Source organism: Leucoraja erinacea, chromosome 4, assembly GCF_028641065.1.
Source record: "Leucoraja erinacea ecotype New England chromosome 4, Leri_hhj_1, whole genome shotgun sequence".
In the NCBI taxonomy this organism is placed as follows: Eukaryota; Metazoa; Chordata; class Chondrichthyes; order Rajiformes; family Rajidae; genus Leucoraja; species Leucoraja erinaceus.
The window spans coordinates 44,082,533-44,107,962 of record NC_073380.1 but is presented as its reverse complement, the minus strand read 5'-3'; the positions used below and the strand labels follow the sequence as shown (position 1 = coordinate 44,107,962).

The 25,430-nt window shown below is 41.1% G+C and overlaps 1 protein-coding gene across 2 annotated transcripts in view; it reads left to right on the top strand.

The window, feature by feature from the left end:
- The first annotated feature begins 8,709 nt into the window (after positions 1-8,709).
- dtna (dystrobrevin, alpha) overlaps positions 8,710-25,430 on the top strand; it is a 223,332-nt gene continuing 206,611 nt past the window's right edge. The window contains exons 1-2 of one of the 2 annotated variants that reach the window (XM_055634128.1): positions 8,710-13,508; positions 13,740-13,923. In XM_055634128.1, coding sequence (XP_055490103.1) covers positions 13,865-13,923 — 59 coding nt within the window. In that variant the 5' untranslated portion in view covers positions 8,710-13,508; positions 13,740-13,864. The remainder of the gene's footprint in view (positions 13,509-13,739; positions 13,924-25,430) is intronic. The other variant, XM_055634132.1, reaches the window with a different exon arrangement.

Sequence of the window (25,430 nt, the reverse complement as noted above, 5' to 3'; positions counted from 1 at the left end):
CTCTGTGCATCTACCCGATCGATTCCTCTCATAATTTTATACACCTCTATAAGATCACCCCTCACCCTCCTGCGCTCCAGGGAATAGTCCTAGCCTACATAACCTATTCCTATAGCCAGTGGCGTAGCGTGAGGGGAGGGCCAGAGGGGCGGTTGCCCCAGGCGCTAAATTTTTAGGGGCGCAAAAAAATTGTTGGATAAAAAAAATATATAAAATGGCTAAAAAAAATGTTTTAAAGGCACGCTGCACCTCTTTGGCAGCCGTCCCCTGAATTATTGTAATAAAATGTAATTTTTTTTGCCATTTTATTATTTTTTTTATCCAACAATTTTAATGAACCAGCGATCTCCGCACACAAACTTGGGACAATTTACCCTTATACCAAGCCAATTAGCCTACTGCCTACAAACCAGTACATCTTTGGAGTGTGGGAGGCAACCGAAGATCTCGGAGAAAACCCACGTGGTCATGGGGAGAACGTACAAACTCCATACAGACAGCACCCGTAGTCAGAATATATCTCAGCCAAAATGTCTAAAAGAAAGGAATCTGGTGCCCAGGGCAGGAAAAGACGAAAAACAGAACAAGAACAGCTTGCTAAACTGACTGGAAGTCTTGACAGATTTATTGTGAACACCGCTGATAGCACCAGTGATGAAAGTGCACCAGAATCTGTTTGTCCAGATAATCACTGCCTGTAAACGGTTCACCTTCTGCTTTAGAAGCAGAGACAGCTTTGCCTGAACATGCTTCAACATCTGGGCAGTCAAGTGCTCTTTCAGAGCATATTGATATGAAAGTTTTCACTGATATTGGTTATTGGCCAGAAAATGTAGATAAAACTTTGAAAAATGAACTTGTTAGGAGAGGGACGTCTGAACTACAGAATAAAGATGCGTTTTTTCCAAGAGATAATAATGGCAGATCATTCTCTAAGGATTGGTTTTATATGAATTTAGATAATGGTGAGACCGTTTTAAGGACATGGTTGCTGTATTCTCCGATGAAATGTGCTGTATATTGCTTTCCTTGCATGCTTTTTCAAAAAAATAATGGAAGAAGTTCTTTTGCACAGCCAGATGGATTTGCTACTGCTGTCGGGGAGGATTTAAACTAATGTGGCAGGGGGATGGGTACAAGAGCAGAGGGGCAGGGGGGTGTAAAATGAAGGTAGAAGCAATAGGTAGCAAGGTGAAAAGTAAAAGTGGCAGGCAGACAAAACCAGGGCAAAAATCAAAAAGGGCCACTTTTCAACATAATTGTATAAGGGGTAAGAGCGTTGTAAAAACAAGCCTGAAGGCTTTGTGTCTCAATGCAAGGAGTATTCGTAATAAGGTGGATGAGTTGAACGTGCAGATAGCCATTAATGATTATGATATAGTTGGGATCACGGAGACATGGCTCCAGGGTGACCAAGGCCGGGAGCTGAACATCCAGGGATATTCAATATTCAGGAGGGATAGAGAGAAAGGAAAAGGAGGTGGGGTAGTGTTGCTGGTTAGAGAGGAGATTAACGCAATGGAAAGGAAGGACATTAGTTTGGAGGATGTGGAATCGGTATGGGTAGAGCTGCGAAACAATAAGGGGCAGAAAACGCTGGTGGGTGTTGTGTACAGGCCACCTAACAGTAGTAGTGAAGTTGGAGATGGTATCAAACAGGAAATTAGAAATGCTTGCGACAAAGGCAAAGCAGTTATAATGGGTGACTTCAATCTACATATAGATTGGGTGAATCAAACTGGCAGGGGTGCTGAGGAAGAGGATTTCTTGGAATGTATGCGGAATAGTTATCTAAATCAACATGTAGAGGAACCAACGAGAGAGCTGGCTATTTTAGACTGGGTATTGAGTAATGAGGAAGGGTTAGTTAGTAGTCTTGTTGTGTGTGGCCCCTTGGGCAAGAGTGACCATAATATGGTTGAGTTCTTCATTAGGATGGAGAGTGACATTGTTAATTCAGAAACAATGGTTTTGAACTTAAAGAAAGGTAACTTTGAGGGTATGAGACGTGAATTGGCCAAGATTGACTGGCAATTAATTCTAAAAGGGTTGACGGTGGACATGCAATGGACGGCATTTAAAGACTGCATGGATGAACTACAAAAATTGTTCATCCCAGTTTGGCAAAAGAATAAATCCGGGAAGGTAGTGCATCCATGGATAACAAGGGAAATCAGGGATAGTATCAAAGCAAAGGATGATGCATACAAACTAGCCAGAAAAAGCAGCATACCGGAGGACTGGGAGAAATTCAGAGACCAGCAGAGGAGGACGAAGGGCTTAATTAGGAAAGGAAAAATGGATTATGAAAGAAAACTGGCAGGGAACATAAAAACTGACTGCAAAAGTTTTTATAGATATGTGAAAAGAAAGAGATTAGTTAAAACAAATGTAGGTCCCTTGCAGTCAGAAACAGGTGAGTTGATCATGGGGAACCAGGATATGGCGGACCAATTGAATAACTACTTTGGTTCCGTCTTCACTAAGGAAGACATAAATGATCTGCCGGGAATAGCAGGGGCCCGCGGGTCAAAGGAGGTGGAGGAATTGAGTGAAATCCAGGTTAGTCGGGAAGTGGTGTTGGGTAAATTGAATGGATTAAAGGCCGATAAATCCCCAGGGCCAGATAGGCTGCATCCCAGAGTACTTAAGGAAGTAGCTCCAGAAATAGTGGATGCATTAGTAATAATCTTTCAAAACTCCTTGGATTCTGGAGTAGTTCCAGAGGATTGGCGGGTAGCAAACGTAACCCCACTTTTTAAGAAGGGAGGGAGAGAGAAAACGGGGAATTACAGACCAGTTAGCCTAACATCGGTAGTGGGGAAACTGCTAGAGTCAGTTATTAAAGATGGGATAGCAGCACATTTGGAAAGTGGTGAAATCATTGGACAAAGTCAGCATGGATTTACGAAAGGTAAATCATGTCTGACGAATCTTATAGAATTTTTCGAGGATGTAACTACTAGCGTGGATAGGGGAGAACCAGTGGATGTGGTGTATCTGGACTTCCAGAAGGCTTTCAACAAGGTCCCACATAAGAGATTAGTATACAAACTTAAAGCACATGGCATTGGGGGTTCAGTATTGATGTGGATAGAGAACTGGCTGGCAAACAGGAAGCAAAGAGTAGGAGTAAACGGGTCCTTTTCACAATGGCAGGCAGTGACTAGTGGGGTACCGCAAGGCTCAGTACTGGGACCCCAGCTATTTACAATATATATTAATGATCTGGATGAGGGAATTGAAGGCAATATCTCCAAGTTTGCGGATGACACTAAGCTGGGGGGCAGTGTTAGGTGTGAGGAGGATGCTAGGAGACTGCAAGGTGACTTGGATAGGCTGGGTGAGTGGGCAAATGTTTGGCAGATGCAGTTTAATGTGGATAAATGTGAGGTTATCCATTTTGGTGGCAAAAACGGGAAAGCAGATTATTATCTAAACGGTGGCCGATTGGGAAAGGGGGAGATGCAGCGAGACCTGGGTGTCATGGTACACTAGTCATTGAAGGTAGGCATGCAGGTGCAGCAGGCAGTAAAGAAAGCGAATGGTATGTTGGCTTTCATAGCAAGAGGATTTGAGTATAGGAGCAGGGAGGTTCTACTGCAGTTGTACAGGGTCTTGGTGAGACCACACCTGGAGTATTGCGTGCAGTTTTGGTCTCCAAATCTGAGGAAGGACATTATTGCCATAGAGGGAGAGCAGAGAAGGTTTCACCAGACTGATTCCTGGGATGTCAGGACTGTCTTATGAAGAAAGACTGGATAGACTTGGTTTTATACTCTCTAGAATTTAGGAGATTGAGAGGGGATCTTATAGAAACTTACAAAATTCTTAAGGGGTTGGACAGGCTAGATGCAGGAAGATTGTTCCCGATGTTGGGAAAGTCCAGGACAAGGGGTCACAGCTTAAGGATAAGGGGGAAAATCCTTTAAAACCGAGATGAGGAGAACTTTTTTTCACACAGAGAGTGGTGAATCTCTGGAACTCTCTGCCACAGAGGGTAGTTGAGGCCAGTTCATTGGCTATATTTAAGAGGGAGTTAGATGTGGCCCTTGTGGCCAAGGGGATCAGAGGGTATGGAGAGAAGGCAGGTACGGGATACTGAGTTCGAGGATCAGCCATGATCATATTAAATGGAGGTGCAGGCTCGAAGGGCCGAATGGCCTACTCCTGCACCTAATTTCTATGTTTCTATGTTTCTAAAACATGGAAAAAGCTAAACCCCAGAGTATTAGATCATGAAAAAAGTTGCCATCACGTCGAAGCATTTGAAAAGTGGAAAGAACTTGAAATGCGACTACAGAAATGTGAAACAATCGATGCCGCTGTTCAGATAGAACAACAGAAGTCATTTGAGAAATGGAAAGCTGTATTATCAAGAATTCTTGATTGTGTGCTGTATTTAGCCAGACAATCCTTACCCTTGCGTGGTCGCTCAGAAGATCTAAGTGCAAGTGATAACTGTGGAAATTTCCTTGAAGTTTTTAAGTTACTTGCCAAATATGACCCAGTTGCTAATCAACATCTTCACAAAGTTCAACAAGCAGATGGCTATGTCGTGCCTTATCTTTCTCCACGGAGCCAAAATGAGTTCATCCAACTACTTGGTGATCACATCCGAACAGATATCTTTCAAAACATTTTAAAGGCCAAGTATTACTCTATCATGTTTGATAGTACACCAGATATTTTGCATACCGACCAAATGTCCCAAGTAATTCGGTATGTGCATATTGAAGATACAGAAGTCACAGTTGAGGAGTCCTTTATCGACTTCATTCAGTTACATGGGAAATCAGCTAATGAAATTACAGAACAAATTTGTGACAAGTTGCAAGCAGATGATCTAAAACTTGAGTACTGCTATGGACAAGGATATGATAATGCTGCAACAATGGCTGGCCACATACGTGGTGTTCAGAAACGTATTCTAGATGTAAACCCCAAAGCAGTGTTTGTGCCATGTAACAATCACTCACTTAATCTTGCTGGTGTACATGCAGCTAGTGTTGGAACAAAATTTGTGACTTTTTTTGGCACTGTGCAAAAAGTGTACACATTTTTCTCAAGCTCTACACACAGGTGGGATTTTCTTAAAGAACATGTGCCAGTTAATGTGAAGCGATCCTGTGACACAAGATGGAGTTCAAAGCATGAAGCTGTACACGTTCTTGCTGAGTACACTGAAAAAATAATAGAAGCTTTGGAAGTCTTGAGGGATGGATTAGAAGAAACCTCAGAAACCAAAGGAGATGCAGGCAGTTTGTTAGTTTGCATTATGACCTATCCTTTCTTTGCATTCCTTTATTTTTGGAGCCCAGTGATTACTGAAGTGAATGACGCTCAGATATACCTACAACAAAGAGGACTTGGACTTGATCAATGTGTTCAAAAGCTAAAAGCATTGACTCTATTTTGTGAGGAAAAGCGTGATTCTCTAGTCACAGAGGCAGCTGAGAGAGCTATGCAGAAATGTGATACATATGATATTTCTACAGAAAGAAGAATTGGAAGACGAAAGAAGATGTCAGGTGAAAAATGTAGTGATTCTGACTTAAGTTTAATTCAGGAAACACGTCGGGAACAACTTGGGGCAGTAGATAAGCTAACAGCTGAAATTACAAAACGTACAGTACAGATGAATACACTTCATGAGCTATTTGTTTTTCTGCAAATTCAAACATTGGTAGATGCAGAAAAAGATGACTTAATTGTTCGACACATTCAGCATTTATGTGTGAAATATTCTGACGAATGCTACAGCCATGACTGCTGAAGTACATCGTATTAGACGCCATATTGCTTTATTTAAAGAAGTTCATCCAGAAGAGAGCATTTCTACATTGCTCTTGTTCAGACTGAAAGGTCTGAATGACAATAAAGGAAATTCAATTTCAATTTCAATTTCAATTTCAATTTCAATTTCAATTCAATTTCAATTCAATTTCAAAAGAGAGCATTTCTACATGGACAGCTTTAGATTTGCTTTGCTGGATAATTAAGTGGAAGCTGCAAGAAATTTTAACTAACATTGTTGTGGCACTGAGAATTTTTTAAATAATTAGTGTGTGCAATGCTATTTGTGAAAGGGGTTTCTCCAAATTAAAGTTAATAAAGACATATCTGCGATCAACAATGAGCCAGGAAAGATTAAGTAACCTTGCAATTTTGTCTATTGAGAGAAATTTTCTTGTAAATTTTGATAGTGTAATTGAAAAATTTGCAAGAATAAAATCCAGAAGATTTTAAATCAATGCAATATACTGACAATGTCGAACATTTAATGTGTTCTGTTTCCCTATTATTCGAACACTTTGTAATACTTTTATTGGAACCTGTAAAATGGTGTTACAATTTTGAAATAAATATTAATGGCTGCAAAGAACTAATTTTATTTTATAAATAAATAAATAAATTTTATGCAAGTGTAATTATAGTAACAAGTAACAAGCAGCCTTTATTGTCATTCAGACCTTGCGGTCTGAACAAAATTTTGTTGCCTTGCAGTCCTACATATAGTAAAAATGACAAAACACACAATAAACACAAATTAACATCCACCACAGTGAGTTCACCTCCTCACTGTGGTGGAAGGCAAAAGTCTTAAGTCTTTGTCTCATCCCTTCTTATTCTCCCTCTGCGCCGAGGCCACTGCCGCTGTCCCAGCCGCCGCTGTCGTCCACTGGGCCCGCGGTCAGGTCGAGTGGCCGCCGCTGCCGCCGGAACGTGCTCCAGCTCCGAGTTCTGGTCGGCGCTGTCCCAGCTCCGAGGCCAGGTCGCCGCTGCCGCTGCTCCCGCTCCGAGGCCGTGTGGCCGCTGCCGCTGCCCCAGCCGCTGCCGCCACCATCCCAGCTCCGATGCCGTGTGGCCGCTGCCGCTGCCCCAGCTCCGAGGCCGCCAGCTCCGCCATTAGGCCTCGGCGCAGGCGGAGATGGGGGATACGACAAAAGAAGTCGCATCCCCCGAAGGAAGAGACCAAAAACGTGTCCCCCCCCCCCCCACATACACAACATAATAAACCAAAAATCAACTAAACAGGACAAAAGAACAACACAAAAAAAGAAAGAAAAAACAGACAGACTGCAGGCGAGCCGCAGCTGCTAAGGCAGCGCCGCCATCTTTTTGTTAGGTTGAGAAAATAAATACAAAACTTGGATTTATAACAGCTCATGGGCCATGGCTAGCCGCTAATGAGGAGGCGGAATATTTTAAACTGCCCCGGGTGCTCAAAACCCACCCTACGCCACTGCCTATAGCTCAGACCCTCCAGTCCTGGCAACATCATAAATCTTCTCTGTCCCATTTCCAGCTTGACAACCTAATTGTTGACAGCATCTGTGGAGGATAATGGACAGTTGATGTTTTGGGTCAAGGTCCTTCCTCTGGACTGAAAGGATGGATGCAAGTTAACCAGTGTAAAAGGGGAGGGCGTGGGGGCAAGAGCTAGAACGTGATAAGAGGACCCAGGTGAAGATGGGTGAATTAATAGATGAGGTCAGATGGAGGAGAGAGGGGTGGAGAAACAGAGGCTGGGACATGACAGGTGGAAGTAGCCAGGGGCTGCAGATTATGGAATTTGATGGGACACGAAGGTGGACTATGGGACCACATAAGGGAGGTGGTAACAGTGGTGGAAGGCCACTGGGAGGAATGTGTGAGTGATTAGATGGAATGAGTGTTGAAGAAGCAGAGTGAGAGGGTGTGGGAAATGTTTTTCATTGTTCCTCAGTGCACAAGGCAAAAAATAAACAAATCCCAACACCAATATATAGAAGCACAATATTTTACATCCACCCTCCAATCTTCTGGCACCTCACCTGTGTCAAATGGTGATTCATATTTCTTTACCAGGGCTCCGGAATTTGGATATACCCAGAGATGTATCTGTCCTCATACAGCTTAGGGCAGTCAGCACCTCCTTGACTGCAATAAGGATGGTCCTCGGGACAATGCCATTTGACATTCCCAAGTTTCCTATCCTTCGTGCACTTTCTCCATGGTAAAAACAGAGGCAAAATATTCAAACAGGACTTTAACCATCTCCTGTCTATCCATACATCAATGACCACTTTAGTTTTTTCCTTCTAATTGCCCTTTTTTCTTTTATAAACATAAAATTGGATTTTTGGTCTTCTGATTTCCTTCTCAAGTATGCTCTTCAATCCCTGAAACTCTTCCAGGATATACTTAATACTGGCTGCCTATACCTGATGCATGCTTCCTTCTTTTTCCTCACCAGAGCCTCATTTTCTCATGTCATTCAGGGTTCATTACTCCTGTTTACCTTAACCTTCATTCTAACAGTTTCCTCCAGCAGTTAATTTTTGCCTCAAATAAAAACTGGTGCACGATTATAAGGGTCCATATTTTTATGTGGTAGGGCAGAAAAAAACACATATTAGTTGGACGACTGCATATTTAGAGTTTTTAATATTTTGGGATCATCATCGGTGGTCACTCGAAATGAGTATGACTGTCCTTTTTTGGGAGGATGCCTGTGTGTGACTTTGTTTAACATGGGGAGACTGGTGCACAGACAGCCACCACACGGTTCTTGTCAGATCTGGGTCAGGATCCAGTGACATGGAGTCCAAGAGCGGGGACCATTTTCTGCTGCAGCCTTCCTCCGCCTTCCCCGCCTTCCCAGCCCATCCTTTAACAGTCATATAGGATTGACAAAGATCAGTCTGAAGAAGGGTCTCGACTCGAAACGTCACCATTCCTTCTCTTGAGAAATGCTGCCTGACCCGCTGAGTTGCTCCAGCATTTTGTGTCTACCTACGATTTAAACCAGCTGCTGCAGTTCTTTTCTTCACATTGGCAAATAAATGTTGCAAACACTTAGATAGGATTGGGAGCCAAGATGAAGAGGTAAAAATAAACTATTCTCCTTTTTCAAAATAAATGCAAAAATAATACCTGAGAATAAAGAGAGCACAGATCCATTACCACTTTGCAAATTCAGCACCTTCAGACTGTTCAAAGAATTTCAGTCGGCAACTAGTGGGATGCTGTTTTCGTAAAGCTTTAGACAGAATGGATCTCAAATTGGTCTTTTGGATGTCTATGCTTAACCCTAACTCATTTAATCTCATGCCTGACAATGGTTTTAAATATGTAATCAAGAGTGTCATTAATCTCATAAGAAGTTTTTAGTTATTTATTTCCAGACATTTCTGGGCCAACAGCTGATTATGAAAATTGAATCCTTAATGGCGTTTCATCTTCAAAGACACACCAACCACAACAGTTTTCAGCAGTCTGAAGAAGGGTCCCAACCCGAAATGTCACCGATCCTTGCTCTCCAGAGATCCTGCCTGAACCGCTGAGTTACTCCAGCACTTTGTGTCTTTTTTTGTGAATGAGCACCTTGTATCCACAGTTTTCAGGTTCAAACCGTAGCTGCAGTCTGCATAACACTATGCTACATTAGTCATAACTGCATTAGTCAGAAAATGTTCACTAGCTTAAAAGAATAAATTTAACAAACACTAATTAAAGAAATTATGTGAAAAGCTAAACCTGGGATGAACAGAAATCCCGTGCAGAACAATCAGTCCATTCATTTAACACGAGCTGAAACTACTGCCATCATGTGGTCATTATTGAAATTGAACATTAATATTCATCATATGACGTTGATACCAGAGGCATAATTTCCAGGTTGATTTATTCCAGGTCAGTGGATATGCTGTATGACTCTATGATTCAATGAGAATAATAATCTGCATTTAATACATCAAAATTACCATTGCATTACTGAACGAATATAAAATGGGGTATCTACATGGCACATACATGTGAACAGCAGTTTTAATACCAAATTAATGTTTTTTTTATCAAATGAGAATTAGAGACTTGACCATTTATTAATGCAGCTAATAAATTAATTTTCTAGATCTCAATGATTCTGGGAATTTGTGCGTAAACAAAATTGCTTTGAAGCGATGAAAAACTGAAATGGCTGATAAGAAATCATGGTTAGTTTGTCGAAGCAGGGAACTGCAGATGCTGGTTTACAAATAAAGACACAAAGTACTGGAGTGGGCAAGCAGCATCTTTGGAGAACATGGATGAGAGATGTTTCATGTCGGGACCCTGCTTCAATTCTATTAGCTGTTTTTCCATGGCGGTGTGAAGTGTAGATGGAGTCAATGGTGCAGAGTCTTGGCTTCCCTACAGCTCTCCACAATTTCTTGCAGTCTTGGGCTGAGCTGTTCCCAAACCACGCTGTAATATCACTTGTATTTTGCAATATTTGTGTGTAGGAGATCATACGATTAGTTTCTTAAGTTGTTTAACAATCGATGGTGCAGTACAATACTAAACATTCACATCCATCTCATGGAACAAGTTCTGAAATTTTCAAGGTATTTTACAGTGGACCAGTAACATGCGCAGGAATATAAATCTGAATATATCTATATTCGAACATATTCTCAATAACTATTGGGGTGCCTGTGTCCCTCTCGCCCCATGTCCAAGGTGAACCATTTCATTTACATTGATTTTCAGTGATCATCATTTATTTTAGTTTATTATCACGTGTACTGAGGTATAGTGAGAAGTTTTTTTGTTGCATGCTATCCAGTCAGCGGTAAGACTATACATGATTACAATCAAGCTGTCCACAGATACAGGATAAGTGGAATAATGTTTAGTGCAGGATAAAGTCTATTAAAGAGAGTTTAAGGATGCCCAATGAGGTAGATGGTAGGTCAGGACCACTCTCTGGTTGGTGGTACGATGGTTCAGTTACCTGATAATAGCTGGGAAGAAATTGTCCCTGAATCCGGGACAATGGCATTGAAAGCAGAATGTGGAGTTATGTGTTTTGAAACTTCTGTACCTCTTGCCTAATGGGAGAGGGGAGAAGAGAAAATGTCCAGGGTGAGACACATCCTTGATTATGCTAGTAGCCTTGCCGAGGCAGCCTGAAGTGTAGATGGAGGTTGGTGTACGTGATGTTCTGAGCTGCGCCACAATTCTCTACAATTTATTGCGTGCTTGGATGGAGCTGTTCCCAAGCCATGCTGTGATGCATACCGATGAAATCGTTTCTATGGCACATCTGTAGAAGTTGGTGAGTGTTGTTGGGGACATGCCAAGCTTCCTAAGCCTTCGACGGAAGTAGAAGCATTGGCGTGCTTTCTTGGCCATTGTTTCAATATGGATGGTCCAGGACAATTTGCTAGTGGTATTCACTCCTAGGAACTTGACGCTTTCAACCATCTCTACTTCAGCACCACCAATGTATACCAGGGTATGTGTACCACTTCGCTTCCAGAAGTCGATCACAATCTCTTTTGTCTTGCTGACATAGACGGAAAGGTTGTTGTCTTCGCACCAGGTTACGAGGATCTCAAGGAGAGGATCCAGTTGCAGAGGTGAGTGCTGACTCCAAGTTCCACAAGTTTGGAGATGAGCTTAGATGGGATAATGGCATTGAAAGCAGAGTTATAGCTTATGAATAGAAGTCTGATGTAGGTGCCTCTCTTGTCCAGGTATTCCAGGGACGAGTGTAGGGCCAGGGAGATGATATCAGCCGTGGACCTATTGTGTCGCTAGGTGATCTGCAGTGGGTCAAGGTTGCTTGGTAGACTGGATTTAATACATTCCATAACCAGCCTCTCAAAGCACTTCATGATGGTGGATATCAAAGCCACCGGACGGTAGTCATTAAGGCAAGAGATCTTGTTTTTTTTCGGCACTGGGATGATGGTGGTCTTTTTGTAGCAGGCGGGTTTCTCAGAATGAGGAAGGGAGAGATTAAAGATGTCCGAGGATACTCCCGCTATCTGGTCTGTGCAGTTCATAAGGACGTGGACAGGTACTCTATCCGGGCAAGTTGCTTACTGTGGGTTACCCTCTGGTAGGCCGATCTAACCTCTGCAACAATGACCCTGGGAAGAGGCACACTTGAGTTTGGGATGGATGTCATTGGACTTCTGCTCAAAGCGAACATAGAATGTCCTGCTATTGCCTCTTGGCATTCTTGATGGCTTTGCAAAGATCATAGCGAGCTATCCTGTACCACTTGGGATTGTTTGAGTTGCAAGCAGCGGACCTGATCTTCACCTGGGAATTGTGAGGAAGAGCAGATTTGCTTCTTCACTGTCAGGAAAATGGGGACTTTGCGTTAAACTATAGATAGACACAAAATGTTGGAGTAACTCAGTGGCTCAGGCAGCATCCCTGACTAGGAGGAATAGGGGACTTTTGGGTCAAACCCCTTCTTCAGACTGAGCGTCAGGGGGAGAGGGTTCCTTAAAACATAGAAAATATCTCACGAGATACCAGCAAACGGGTAAAACCTGCTTCATTGAGCAGTAAATGTGTGAAACTAGTCAGCATTAAATTCAGGTAGACCGTTCTCAATATATTGTTCCGTATTCCTGCAGATTGCTTTGCCACCCGACAGGAGGTCATCCAGTCTGAGAAGACCTCCCTCGGGTGGCTGTAGCCGGGAATTGGGCAGAGGAGCTGCCAATTAGATCAGATTGTTACCACCTCCCCATGGGTGGGGGTTTGGCAGCTGCCCTGCAGTCCCTCTTGGACCCCATGTCAATTAAAACATTTTCAAATGCATACGAGTGTTTTCTGGGCTGCATTGATCGTCCATTGATTCGAGTTAATATGGTTCACGGAATATCATCTTGGACTGATGCGTCGACTCTTCCCTCTCTCTATTTTATGCTTCCCTCCTTCATTTTTCTGTCTTTCGTTCTTCCGTTCATCATTTCCAGTTGCTTAACATTAGATATTGCTCACAATCTCCTTTCTATAATCACCGTGGCTTATCGTAAGAGGGCAGGGTTTATGCTGAAGCTTGTTCAGCACAGCTCTAATTTCCGATCTCTCACAGTACTGATATAACTTATTCTCATTAAACAATTCTGCATTCCATAGGTAAAAAAATACCTTCCCAGCGCTGAACACCTTATAATAAACCCAATTCCTTGTGTGGTTTGGAAGAGAATACTCTCCCTCCACCCTCCACCACGAAGAATTCCACCGTTAAGTATCATTTGGGGAAGGTTGCTGTAAAACAGCGGCGGGACCGACCGTGTTGCAAGTGAACAGTGTCTGTCTGTCTCTCTCTCCAGAATGCATTCACCAGAGGGCAAGCTCTCCACGACCAGCGCCGGAGTGGGCTGGCAGTGATCTGCGGCTACAATGTATCGGGCTGCTGGCAACCCGGCCGCGCGTTGGTTCGCACACACTCCAGTGTATCCGCTCGCTTTGAGCCCGGGCAATGCTCGCCGGCGGCTGCAGGACTCGGCGCCTCTCAGCTGATTCCCCAGCGCACAACCAACCGTGCAGCGAAGGCGCTCCGCTTCTCTGCTCCTTTACCTCCCTGCTCCACTCAACACCGACGCGAAGAGGAAAATAATAAAACACTAAAAAGCAACAACAAAAAATATATAATTGGATTGGGAACTGAAAATTGAAGGGAAGCATGAGTGAAAGCCCCCGATTGCTGCAGAGCTCTGCCGGTTGCATATTTGGTGAGTGTAAGGCTATTTTTTTATAAGAATGTGCTTAGTTAAAGGGCGAATATGACCTTTACAAACTATAACTCAGGTAATTATTCATTTGCAATTATTTGATAAACGTATTACCTCACTAGTCACAGTCTACGCGGTTGGCTGTCCATTTTCATGCGATTGTTGTATAACCTGTCTCAAGCCGTTTATTTTTTTTCTGTTTGAACCAAGCATTCTGCTGTTTTATTACAGCACAAGCCCCGGGCTGGCTTTGCAGTCCACTGCAGCGGGAATTTAATGTCAATCCGGGTTTCTCTTCAGCCTGTTGCGGTGCAGATTTTAATCAAACGCGGTCAATGATGTAATGTTAGTGGAGAATGCGCCTAGGCCAACTCTGTACACAGCACCACACAAGGAAACCAGAGAAGATGTCAAGGTATGCTGTAAACTGCTGAAATCAGCTCCACGATGTTAGGATTTTATTCCAATTGTGTAAAGATTAACTCAATTGTTACATTTGTACGGTTAGAAGGTTTTGCAATTCACAATAGTGTGTATACTTGGAAATGTCGATATTGTAACATGTATAGTATTGTATTTGTATTGTGAAAACATCAAGACAAATAACCGAGTTCACTGTTTTTAAGAAATAGATACAAAGTTTTTGGTAGTATTTGTTGATGGTCCAGATACCGCATGATGTATTTGTACAACAGGAAGTGTTATTTGATTATGTTCATGATTTATCTGTCCAGGCAGGTTTTCCAGAGTTGCTAAAATAAATGGGACTGTTTTAGCTCTGCAGATACAGTTGGTAGAGCCACTGCCTCGCAGCGCCAGAGACCTGGGGTCAATCCTGACCTCGGGTGCTGACTGTGTGGAGTTTGCACGTCCTCTCTGTGACCACATGGGTTTCCTCGGGGTGCTCCGGTTACCTCCCGCATCCCAAAGATGTGCAGGTTTGTGGGTTAATTGAATTCTGTAAATTGCCCCTGATATGTAGGGAGCAGATGAGAAAGTGGGATAATGTAGAACCAGTGTGAGTGAGCGATCGAAGGTTGGCATGGACTCTGTTTTATGCCGTATCTTTAAACTTATACAAAATGAAAGATACCAGTATATTTCAAACTTTTTGTTTTCTTTTGAAATCTATTGGATTGCTTGGTTCCTTATCTAGATTGTGTTAAAGTCCTTGAAGGCCTTTCATACCAGAAAATCTGAATTTATTAGATTGGAATATAAATAATTATGTCGCTAGTGCAGGGAACAGACAATTTGATGACCTCTGGTTTCTATGAAGGATTGTGACAGAACTATGGCCCAAGGTTCATGGAAGTGACTTTAAAATTATTTTTCATTTGAGGGGCCTGATTGTCAATAACAATACCACTTTAATTATCTATCTCCAATTGCCCCTGAACTGAGGGAGCAGTTAAGAGTCAATGACAAGATAGAGGATTCTAAGACTAGAGGGCACAGACTTTACGTTGAGAGCAGAGAGATTTAAGCGGGAGATCAGGGGTAACTTTTTCACTCGGAGGATAGTCAATATCCAAAATGAGCTGCCAGAGAAACCTATAGAAGTGGATACAAATATGTCTTTCTAAACATGTGTGGACGAATAGGAAGGATTAAGAGTGATATAGGCCACATATGGGCAAAGGGGACTAACCTAGAATGCCAATTTGGTCAGCATATATAGAGGGGGGGGTGGGGGGGGGGGGGGGGGGGCGGCAAAGGGCATGTGTCCATGTTCTATACATTTATGACATTAGTAAGTCTGCAGTAATCTTTAGGTCAGATCAAGTGAGGTTTTTGGATTTTCTTTCTCAAAAGATATAGAGAACCGTAAGAGTTTTTAATTCTAACCTAGTAGTTTTATTGTTACTGAAACTTGTGTCTCTAGATCGAAGGTCCAGAACTGGTTACTGATCCAGTAACTTCACTACAATCTTTCCGTTTGTTGCACATACATAAGGGCTTGTCCCACTTGGGCGTTATTTGCGCGTCATTTACGCGTCACGACACGCACGTGATGCGCGCATGGTGTGCATTACGAGCGCATGGCGTGCATTATGCGTGCGTGGTGACGTAGGCAGTGTTGCGCGCAGCACCCCAGGATTTTGTGATTCACAAAAACTTTGCGCGCCACCTACGTGACGCACAAATGACGCCCAAGTGGGACAGGCCCTTGAGTTAATTACAAGGTCTGGACCAACAATCCTAAGATTAAGTTCAAGTTTGCATCGAATGGTATTGAAATTCCAGCTAATAATTTGGAAGTTGAGGAACAATTATTAGTGTTGGTTAATGCTGGTCACAAAATTATGGTTAGTATATCTCCAGACCAGTGAATGTGATTGATTCTTAACTTTTGAAATTACTGAGAAACCCACAGTTCAAGGACAATTGAAGATGGACAGTAAATGCTGGCTGCCCGTTGACACCAAGTTCCTGAAGTACTGAAACAAGTACTGCTCTATCCATAGAGGAGATCTATGTATTTCTGCATGATCATATCTTAGGGCTAAAATGTAATTAAATGTGTGGTGCTTATTTCTTCCTCTGATGAGCCAATGTCATTCTATGTTGGGTTTCAGTCAGACGTTTCAATAATGTCAACAGCATATCCCACCTTTGACACATATTGCATGCATGTAGATTTATGTGATACTCTCATTTTCTCAAGGCACCTAACTTCATTAGTAGAAATTCTTGCAAATATTTTATCTGTTTGAGTGAGAAATGTTTTTAAAGTGACTAAGGCATACTATTTGCGTCAGTAAATGTCCGTATTGCACAAAGAATATTTTATTTCTGTATATGACCAATTGTTCTATTTGCAGCTTATTTTATGTGATTATTGCAAAATTTGATTTAGAAATGTAATCATCTTTCTGCACATATCCAAAGACCAGAAGTGTAACAAGACATTGTCTCAAAGTAATAGATATTGAACTGTACATACTGTAGACAAACAGTTGTTTTTCTGGTTTATCAAAAAGTTGTATTTATAAATTGCACAATAGAAAACACTTGGCGAAGTAAATTCACTGGAAAGTTAAAACAAAATACTATTGCTTATATCTAATTGTTTTTCATTCTTGTAGAGTTGTATATTTCCTTTCAGTAAAATTGAGCAAAAATATCAGCATGTGTTGTGAATTCTTAGGTGAAGTTGTAATTGCAGAAAATCACTTCTTCCTGTGGGTAGTACAGGTACATGCATCCTGTCACATTTTGCTGAATGTCTGTATGTAATTGGCAAACAAATATCGACTTGATATTTGGGCAACGATTATAGGTATACCATGTTGTTGAATATTATAAATTTGGAATAGACCACCTTTCAAATTGCATGGCTGTGATTTAGTTGTGCTTCTTGCATAAACGATCACAACAATGGACTTTTAGAAACGTGACTTTTAATTTATCAGGCAATTGTATTTTTGGAAGTCCTGAATTTGTTTGTGGCTGCTGGCAAACTTTGTGCTTCATTGTGGTCTTGCTATTGACCTTATTAGATTTGAACAGACAGGATAGTGTAAGTAGATTGTACTTGAATAATTAAGTTTACAATACTGAGGATGACAACAATTTTCTCAAAACTGTTAGCCGCAAAATTTATCATAATTTTCTCTCCCTTGGTTCAACAAGAGGCAGTAACAAAAGGAGGAGTTTTGGAAAATTGAGGAACGGGCTTGGAAAGGTTCAGTAGAATATTCGTGGGCACTTTTGCTGAAGTAAGATCCAAGGAAGGGTTTCAAAGGAAACTGACAAAAAAAATATTTTAAAGAGCAGAGCTAAGTGACAGTTTAGTAAGTGGGACGAGTTGCCTAGTTTAGAGACAATTATCAGAGAGAAGTTAAATTTAATTGATGTATTTTTGTGATTCTACACTGAAAATATTTTCTGGTTTATTTTTGTAAGATTTTTTAATGGGAATCAAAAAGCCTTAAACTAGAATTTTAATTTTATAAATTTAAAATTAAAACAAATTATTTAAGATGTTTTAAGCTATTGAATTTACAAGCTATTCAGTTACTTAAAATATTTAAATATTGATTTTCATTAGAGGAAATGCAAATTTTTGTAAAACCTTTTTGCTTCCAAAGCCAAAGCTACAAAGACTGATTGTTAACTAAGGCTCCAATTTTACTTTATGATTTGAATAATGTGCTTTGTATCTTTTGTTAATCATTGGAATTGATTGCAGGTCAGTAAGCTCCACCTATTGTTAAAAATAAATTGCTTTGCAGAAAAATGGTGCAATTTATTGATTGATATTGTTCTCATCATTATCAGTGTTTTCTGAGGAACATTTTTTTAACGCTGCAGACAGCAAACAATATTACTGATATACATACACATTTCCTATAGCTACAGCTATCTGCAGTAGGATATTGAATACAGCATGTTCTGTAGAAATGTGCTGGTGATCACATCACTGAAGAATTATGCGATGACTCACTGGTGATTCCTGGCAATTGAATTTTATTCCTACGTGTATCACTTGCAGTGCATCATTCTTGCATCGTGACACTTAACAGTGCAGGTATTCTCCAGCCAGGAACCGTTACTTCAGTTGCATAGCATTGTTTGACTTTCCAGATAATGTATAGTGCAGTGGCAATCATATTCCAAGAATCCCAGAAATATTACAGTAATGTCACAGGTAAGGATTGTCTCTGAAAATTACAATTTTAATTAAATCATTCAAAATGTAATCTGAGGCTACAATGGTTTATGCTTCAGAATTTTAAAATATTGGCACAGTGCATGACATATATGTTTAAATAATAATTGGGTGGCACGGATATTACATGGCACCTTACTGGTGGGGTGCAGTTTTCACTCGCTGAACCTGTGAGGGTGAATCTGTGGAATTCATTGCACAGACGGCAGTGGAAGCCACGTCTTTGGATATTTTTAAAGCAGAGATAGATAGGTTCTTGATAAGTAAGGGTGTCAAAGGTTATGGGGAGAAGGCAGAATGCGGTTGAAGGGGAAAAATAGATCAGCCGTGATCGAATGGCGGAGAGGCTCGATGGGCTGAAGGGCCTAACTTTACTCCCATCTTCTGAAGCTTTAGAAGAGGCCTGCATTAGATATGTGAATGTATGTAGAGCTGCCATGGAGTGCATGATGAGATATAATGACCATTGCAAGGGATTTATCACACTTCCAGTAGATCAGGTCGGGGGGAGTTCCCCCTGCCACGGATACCATGTAATCCTGTGCTACCTGCTCCATGGTCGGATAGTTGGCGACTAAACCATCTCCCCCACCTGGTTTGCCAGCTGAGGGGGTTGTGGACCCCCAGCAGGACCAAAAACAAGACCTGTCAAAGGGCGGATGAGCTTCTAGCGAGCCACCGGCCATCCGCACTTCAGTAGAAGTTGCGATCACTGTCGTACATAGCGTTGTAAGGAATGATAATAAAGCACACACACCAAAATCCTGTACTTCTAGTGGCGGGAGTCCGCATTAACTGGAGGACAGAGATGTGTGTTGCATCCGTCACCGTTCTCGTTGGAAACCAGCACCACTGCGTCGCTAATGTTTTCAACGATGATGAAATGAATTCCAGTAGAAATGATAGTGATAAAATGACATTGGTGGTTTCTAGATTGGCAGATACCAGTGGATTAATAAACAATCAACCTCAGTCAACCTTTCCACAGTTTCACGCCTTCTAGAAACTGAGGTCGCATTTTAACACTGTTTGACTAAATGGGCAAGTAGTAGGCAGATGGTTGCAAAATGAGTCATGCACTTTTCTTTTCAATATTGATATGCTGCTGCAGAATCTCCCCTCCAGCACTTTCCTCGCCATGTCCTGAACTACAGAAATGCAGGCAAGAGTCGGGTGCTATAATCATTAGAAGTATACCTGCAAACACGACTCCAGTAAAATCACCAGAGTTAGTTTTGCAATCCACGCACAATGTGAAACCCGCCGGTAAAATTTTGGTATAAGTAGCTGAGGTACCTGAGGCACTGAAATCCACCAAAACTTTTGTTTTATTAAAATAAATTGAACTAAATGAGGTGTTTTTCTGAGTCCCACGAGGGAATCTTGAACTCCCCCCTGCACTGGTAACTCTTTCATCATAACCTCACCACCAACCCCTTGACCTCCATAAATTGAGATTCTAATGCCTTCTGCTGCTTGATATATCTTGTGGTGTGTTTAGCTACGTTTGTGCAGATCTACACCTGAAATAAATGAGTTCAGGACTTAAAATATACAGGACAAATAAGACAAGTGTTTTGATAGTTTGCTATGGAGCTGTGCACCTATCTGGGTTAAAATGCAGTTTTAATTGCAATATTTAATCTATTCTCACACTAACCAATTGCCCCATCTGAATCCATGCCCAATGTCAGTGGGCTACAAAAGCAGGATCACTGCTCTGGCTTCCTAACCTGAAGGTGGCAATGTGCCTACTTAAATCCCCTTCCAATTCCATAACAGAATCATGCAATGGTTCAGTACAGAAATTACCCCTTTGGGCCAACTGGCCCTTGCCAACGGTGATGTCTATCTTCGCTAATCCTATTTGCCTGCATTAGTTCGATATTGATCTACTCCTTTCCTATCCAAGTACCTGTCTAAATGGCTTTAAGATTAATTGTATCTGCATTTACCAACTCCTTTAGTAAATAATTCCATACAACTATAATCCTCCATGTGAAAAAATGCGCCCCTTGGATATTCTTTAAATTTCTCTCCTCTCTCCTTATCCCTATGCACTCTAGTTTTAGACGACACCATGCTGGGAAAAAAGATTTAGAGTATATATCATACCTATGACCCTCCTAATCTTATAAGCCTTGACCTAAGATGACCCCTCAGCCTGCAATGCTTCACTGAAAACAAACCAGATCTCTTCAATTTCTTCATGAACCTAAAGAACCACATCCATCCAATGGCAATTAGTATTCTATCAACACTCCTATGGTTCCTGCTATTTACTGTACATGTACTACCTGTATTTGCTGCCCCATAATATATTGTGTCATACAAGTCTGGAAGAGAGATCATCTGAAACAGCTGAGCAACTTTGGCATGACAAGGGAAAGATATAATGGAACCAGAATACTTGAGGATAGCAGGCTCCCTGCATTGAGTATTTCCAGGTTTCCAAGAGTCGTATCTTCTGTTCAGGTCTTTCAACTCTTTAATTCTGAAACCAGAAGCTAAAGAGGAAAACAAGTAAAGAAAAGTAGGTGCAAGGAATAGGCACAATTGTAACAAATAGAAATCGTTGCAGTTAAATATGTTGAAATAATTGTTAATACTTGAAAAATATTACACTGAAAAGTAAAAATAATTTCCCACTTGGATTTCAATCATTATTTTGATTGTTGATAATGTAAACTGAATGGTTAAAATGTAAGAATATTTGATTTTTATTAGTAAGGGAGATAGGAATGTTTTGGGTGATTTTGGGTCTAAATGATGCAGTAAAATTATCAGTCCATTTTTTTTCCTCTTATTTTCTTTCCCCACTCTCAGCTAATTTTGCATTTATGTCATTTGCCTGGTCCTGGGGATATCCCTGTTCGCTATTTATGCATAAGCATGGCGTTTGGTCATTGATGTGGGTATAATTGTCTGTTATGTGATGAGAGAAGTATATCACATCATTGTAGGCATTAAACTGCCATTACTCACTTGGTGACTGTGAATATAATGCATTTCAGTCATTTGTTCCTTTTCATATCTGTAATTTCCATCTTCCCTGACTCAGTTTGAGAAGGATCTCAACCCGAAATGTCACCGATTCCTTTTTCTCCAAAGATGCTGCCTAACCTGCTGAATTATTCCAGCTTTTAGTGTCTATTTTTAGTGTAAGCCAGCATCTGCAGTTCCGTTCTACAAATGAATATAATGAAATATTGTCCTATTCAGAGATTAGGAGTTGTATGAGGCTTTAGAGGCCAAATGTCTCTCTCAAATGTTACATAGAAACATAGGTGCAGGAGGAGGCCATTCAGCCCTTCGAGCCAGCACCTCCATTCATTGTGATAATGGCTGATCGTCCCCAATCGATAACCCGTGCCTGCCTTCTCCGCATATCCCTTGATTCCACTAGCCCCTAGAGCTCTATCTAACTCTCTCTTAAATCCATCCAGTGATTTGGCCCCCACTGCCCTCTGTGGGAGGGAATTCCACAAATTCACAACTCTCTGGGTGAAAAGTTTTTTCTCACCTCGGTCTTAAATGGCCTCCCCTTTATTTTAAGACTGTGGCCCTTGGTTCTGGACTCGCCGAACATTGGGAACATTTTTCCTGCATCTAGCTTGTCCAGTCCTTTTATAATTGTATATGTTTCTACAAGATACCCTCTCATCCTTTTAAACTCTAGTGAATACAAGCCTAGTCTTTTCAATCTTTCCTCGTATGACAGTCCCGCCATCCCAGGGATCAATCTCGTGAACCTACGCTGCACTGCTTCAATCACAAGGATGTCCTTCCTCAAATTAGGAGACCAAAACTGTACACAATACTCCAGATATGGTCTTACCAGAGCCCTATACAGAAGAACCTCTTTACTCCTATACCGCTTGTTATGAAGGCCAACATTCCATTAGCTTTCTTCACTGCCTGCTGTACCTGTAAGCCGACTTTCAGTGACTATTGTACAAGGACACCCAGGTCTCGCTGCACCTCCCCCTTACCTGATCTAACCCCATTGAGATAGTAATCTGCCCCCTTGTTTTTGCCGCCATAGTGGATAACCTCACATTTATCTATATTATACTGCATCTGTTGCCTGTGCACCAGATTTTCTTGTGCCAAACCCAGAAAAGGGCAGTTTATTGTTTTTGTGGTATGGATTTATTGTTGTTTATGAGTTGAAAAACCCATCAGAATAGAACATCAGTATGGTTTTGTTTTTTTGGTACTGCTCACTGCTGTATCTGATTATTGTAATTATATATCAATCAAGAGTGCTTTGAAAGATCCGGTTACAGAAAAAAGGCTGTATTTATGTTCACTACTGAGCACTTCTAGAGATGGGTTGGAGGTCTTCACCCAGCAAATGATATCATTTTAAGATTGTCACAAAAGGGACAGGGTGGAATGGTGAAGCTTGGGAAAGGGAGGATATGGTGCAGTCTTTTAATACACTCATGGACAGAACATTTGTTGACACTTTATAGCACTGTTACATTGTACTGTATTTATCTACACAAAGGAAATGACATGCACTGTAATTCTCGATTCAATGTTTCTATCCAGCTTCAATTTCCTCTTGAGTAAAAAACAAAAACTGCTGAAGGCACTCAGCGGGTCAGGCAGTATCAGGACATGGATAGATGGTATTTTGGGTTGAGACTGGCTTTATTCTGCTCCCACCTCTTTTCCAGCTTTCTACCCCCCTACTACAATGAGTCTGAGGAAACATTACATTGGAACATCACATTGATTGACAATAAAAATGAAAAGCCTTTTGTCTAAAGCATTGATAGCCATTGTAATTTATGAAAGTGTTTGTACCTATTTGACAAAAATCAGTTAATAAGTGATGGAGTATACTATCATGGCTATATTTATAATACTTTTGCCGTTTGCTGCCAGCTGGTGATATTGATGATTCTCTTTGACCTGTTCAATTCTTTTTGTGACTGTGCAGCCATGATGGTACAGAGGCAGGGTTCTCAAACTCTTGACCACTAGTGATGTCCAAGACTGATGAAGATTTAAGTCTGAATTGGAATGAATTTGATTTGAAGGGTAACCTCGAGGTGATGCTGTTCCAACCATTGTACATCTCTGGTTTTCCCATTGTCCAGGATTGTCTCAAGGAGATGCCTTCAAAGCAACCTTGCCAAGTTGTACTTTGTTATTACTACATACGTCGCCGTGCACTAGAGGATTAACATTGAGTTCTGTAGGTGGGCAATGATTGAATCTGACTCAATTCTTCAGAGTGTCATAGTTTCTGCATCGACCCACGTGCGCGATCATTATTCTGTCACATTCCTGATCTGCAACATGTGAACAATGGAAGGATCGGAAGTGAATTCATTATTACAAAGGGCCCAGCTTCTTTGTTATTTTTGTAGTCATTGTATTGATTCTGGCAGTCGATGTAACGTTCTGAATTGGATAATAGTGGGAAATTTTGGATGTTGAAGTAATTGAGAGTCGGAGGAGATAGTTGGGTCGATTTAAAATCTGGGGTGAGGTTGTGGGAAGAGTAAAAATTGCACTAGTGTAAAATCATGTAAATGGGTGCAGTCATAGAGGCACAGAATCATACAGCATCGAAACAGGCTGTATCTTGCACTAAACATTATTCGAATGCTAACTAATTAGACAAGAAGAGGAGGTGGATGGGGCTGGAGATGGGTGTACTGATGCTGCCAAATATCTGGGAGCTGGTGGGCGTTCAACCTTTATTGTTAATTTGTCGAACAAGCACAGCACAGCAGATGGCGTTGACGATCCTGACGACTTCGGTGAACTTGCCAACAACACGTCATAAGATGGCCTGGATGATCCCGCTGACTTTTGTGATCTTGGTGGCATCCGAGTCTATTTTCTCAAGGCATCACAGTCCCGTGTCAAAATGCCTGGTTGCCCCCACTGTCTTTTGCAGTGAACATTTTTAATGTTTCCGTCTCGCACGAATCATCTGCTTGGATCTCACTGATGGAATTTTGAGTTTTCAACTCACTTAAATCTTAGTTTGACAGCTCCTGAGTGTGGGAATCATTGTGCATTGTAAATAAATTAGCATTTTGTAAGCCTGTACTATAGGTCTTTTGTTTGTTTGTGCAGTTGGGCCATTTTAATAATTTGATTTTATCAAAGATCAAAGTTTTGCAACATTTGTAGATTGTCACAGATTGCTGATGCCAGATTCCAATATCCAACCACGTTGCTCTGTAAAAGGTGACTATACACGTCTTCCTAATTAGGGATAGCAAGTTGGAATTGAAACTAAAATTTATCGAGGAGGAACTCAAACCAAAGTTGCTTTAAACTCCTAAATGATCTGCCTCAGAAAGATAAAGGTGGGATGGGGGGGGAGAAAACGAGGTGGGAGTGAGTGGAGATTCCAGTTAGAAGTCAGTATTGCCATTAATTAATCTCTTTCCTATTCCAAAGTTAACAATCTGTCTTCAAAACAACTAACATTTGCCTATTGTACAAGAAGCACATTTTCACTGGCCTGATACATTAATTAATTGTTTAAAATTGCCTGAGTTATGCCAGTAATGAAATTACATGAGTAACTACCTGAATTCACTCAATTAATCCCACTGACATGCGTGCTGTGTTTCAACCAAATTAAATGAATGGCTTGCTATTTCATTGTACTGTTTCCTAAATCACATTATTCACAGCCTAGCAAGTCTTGAAGACTTAAACAGAATGTAGGTAAGAATGTTTTATTCGTTTTTTGTAATCTACAGTTATTAAAAATATACCTTAATTATAGCCTGTATTAAACTATTTTTTAATTTAAATTGGATCACAAATTATTACTCCATTACCATTTGGTTATTTTATTTCTCTAATACATATAAGAACACCTGATTATATCACAATATAGGGCACTTTAATCTGTATTTCAATTCATTTCTAACCTTATCATTTGATTCCTCTATTCATCTGACCTTAGTATGGCTCCTTAAAATCTTACTAATCTGAATTTTTCTATTTACTGGTTTGATGGTTGTTTAGATTGGTAAACACTTGATGACATTGTGGGTAGAATTCTTGGTGATTGAATTAATGTAGGTTTGTCATTGAACTGGTAAAAATGGGAAGGTGAGACGTCCCTATCTTCCTGTTAAAATGTTTTTCTTTCCTAGGGCACAGCCTACCCTTATCCACTCACTAACTACAATGTATGACAGTAGGAAGTTAGGGACACAAAGACTGCACAATTGACCAATCTACTGTCCCTGTCACCACTG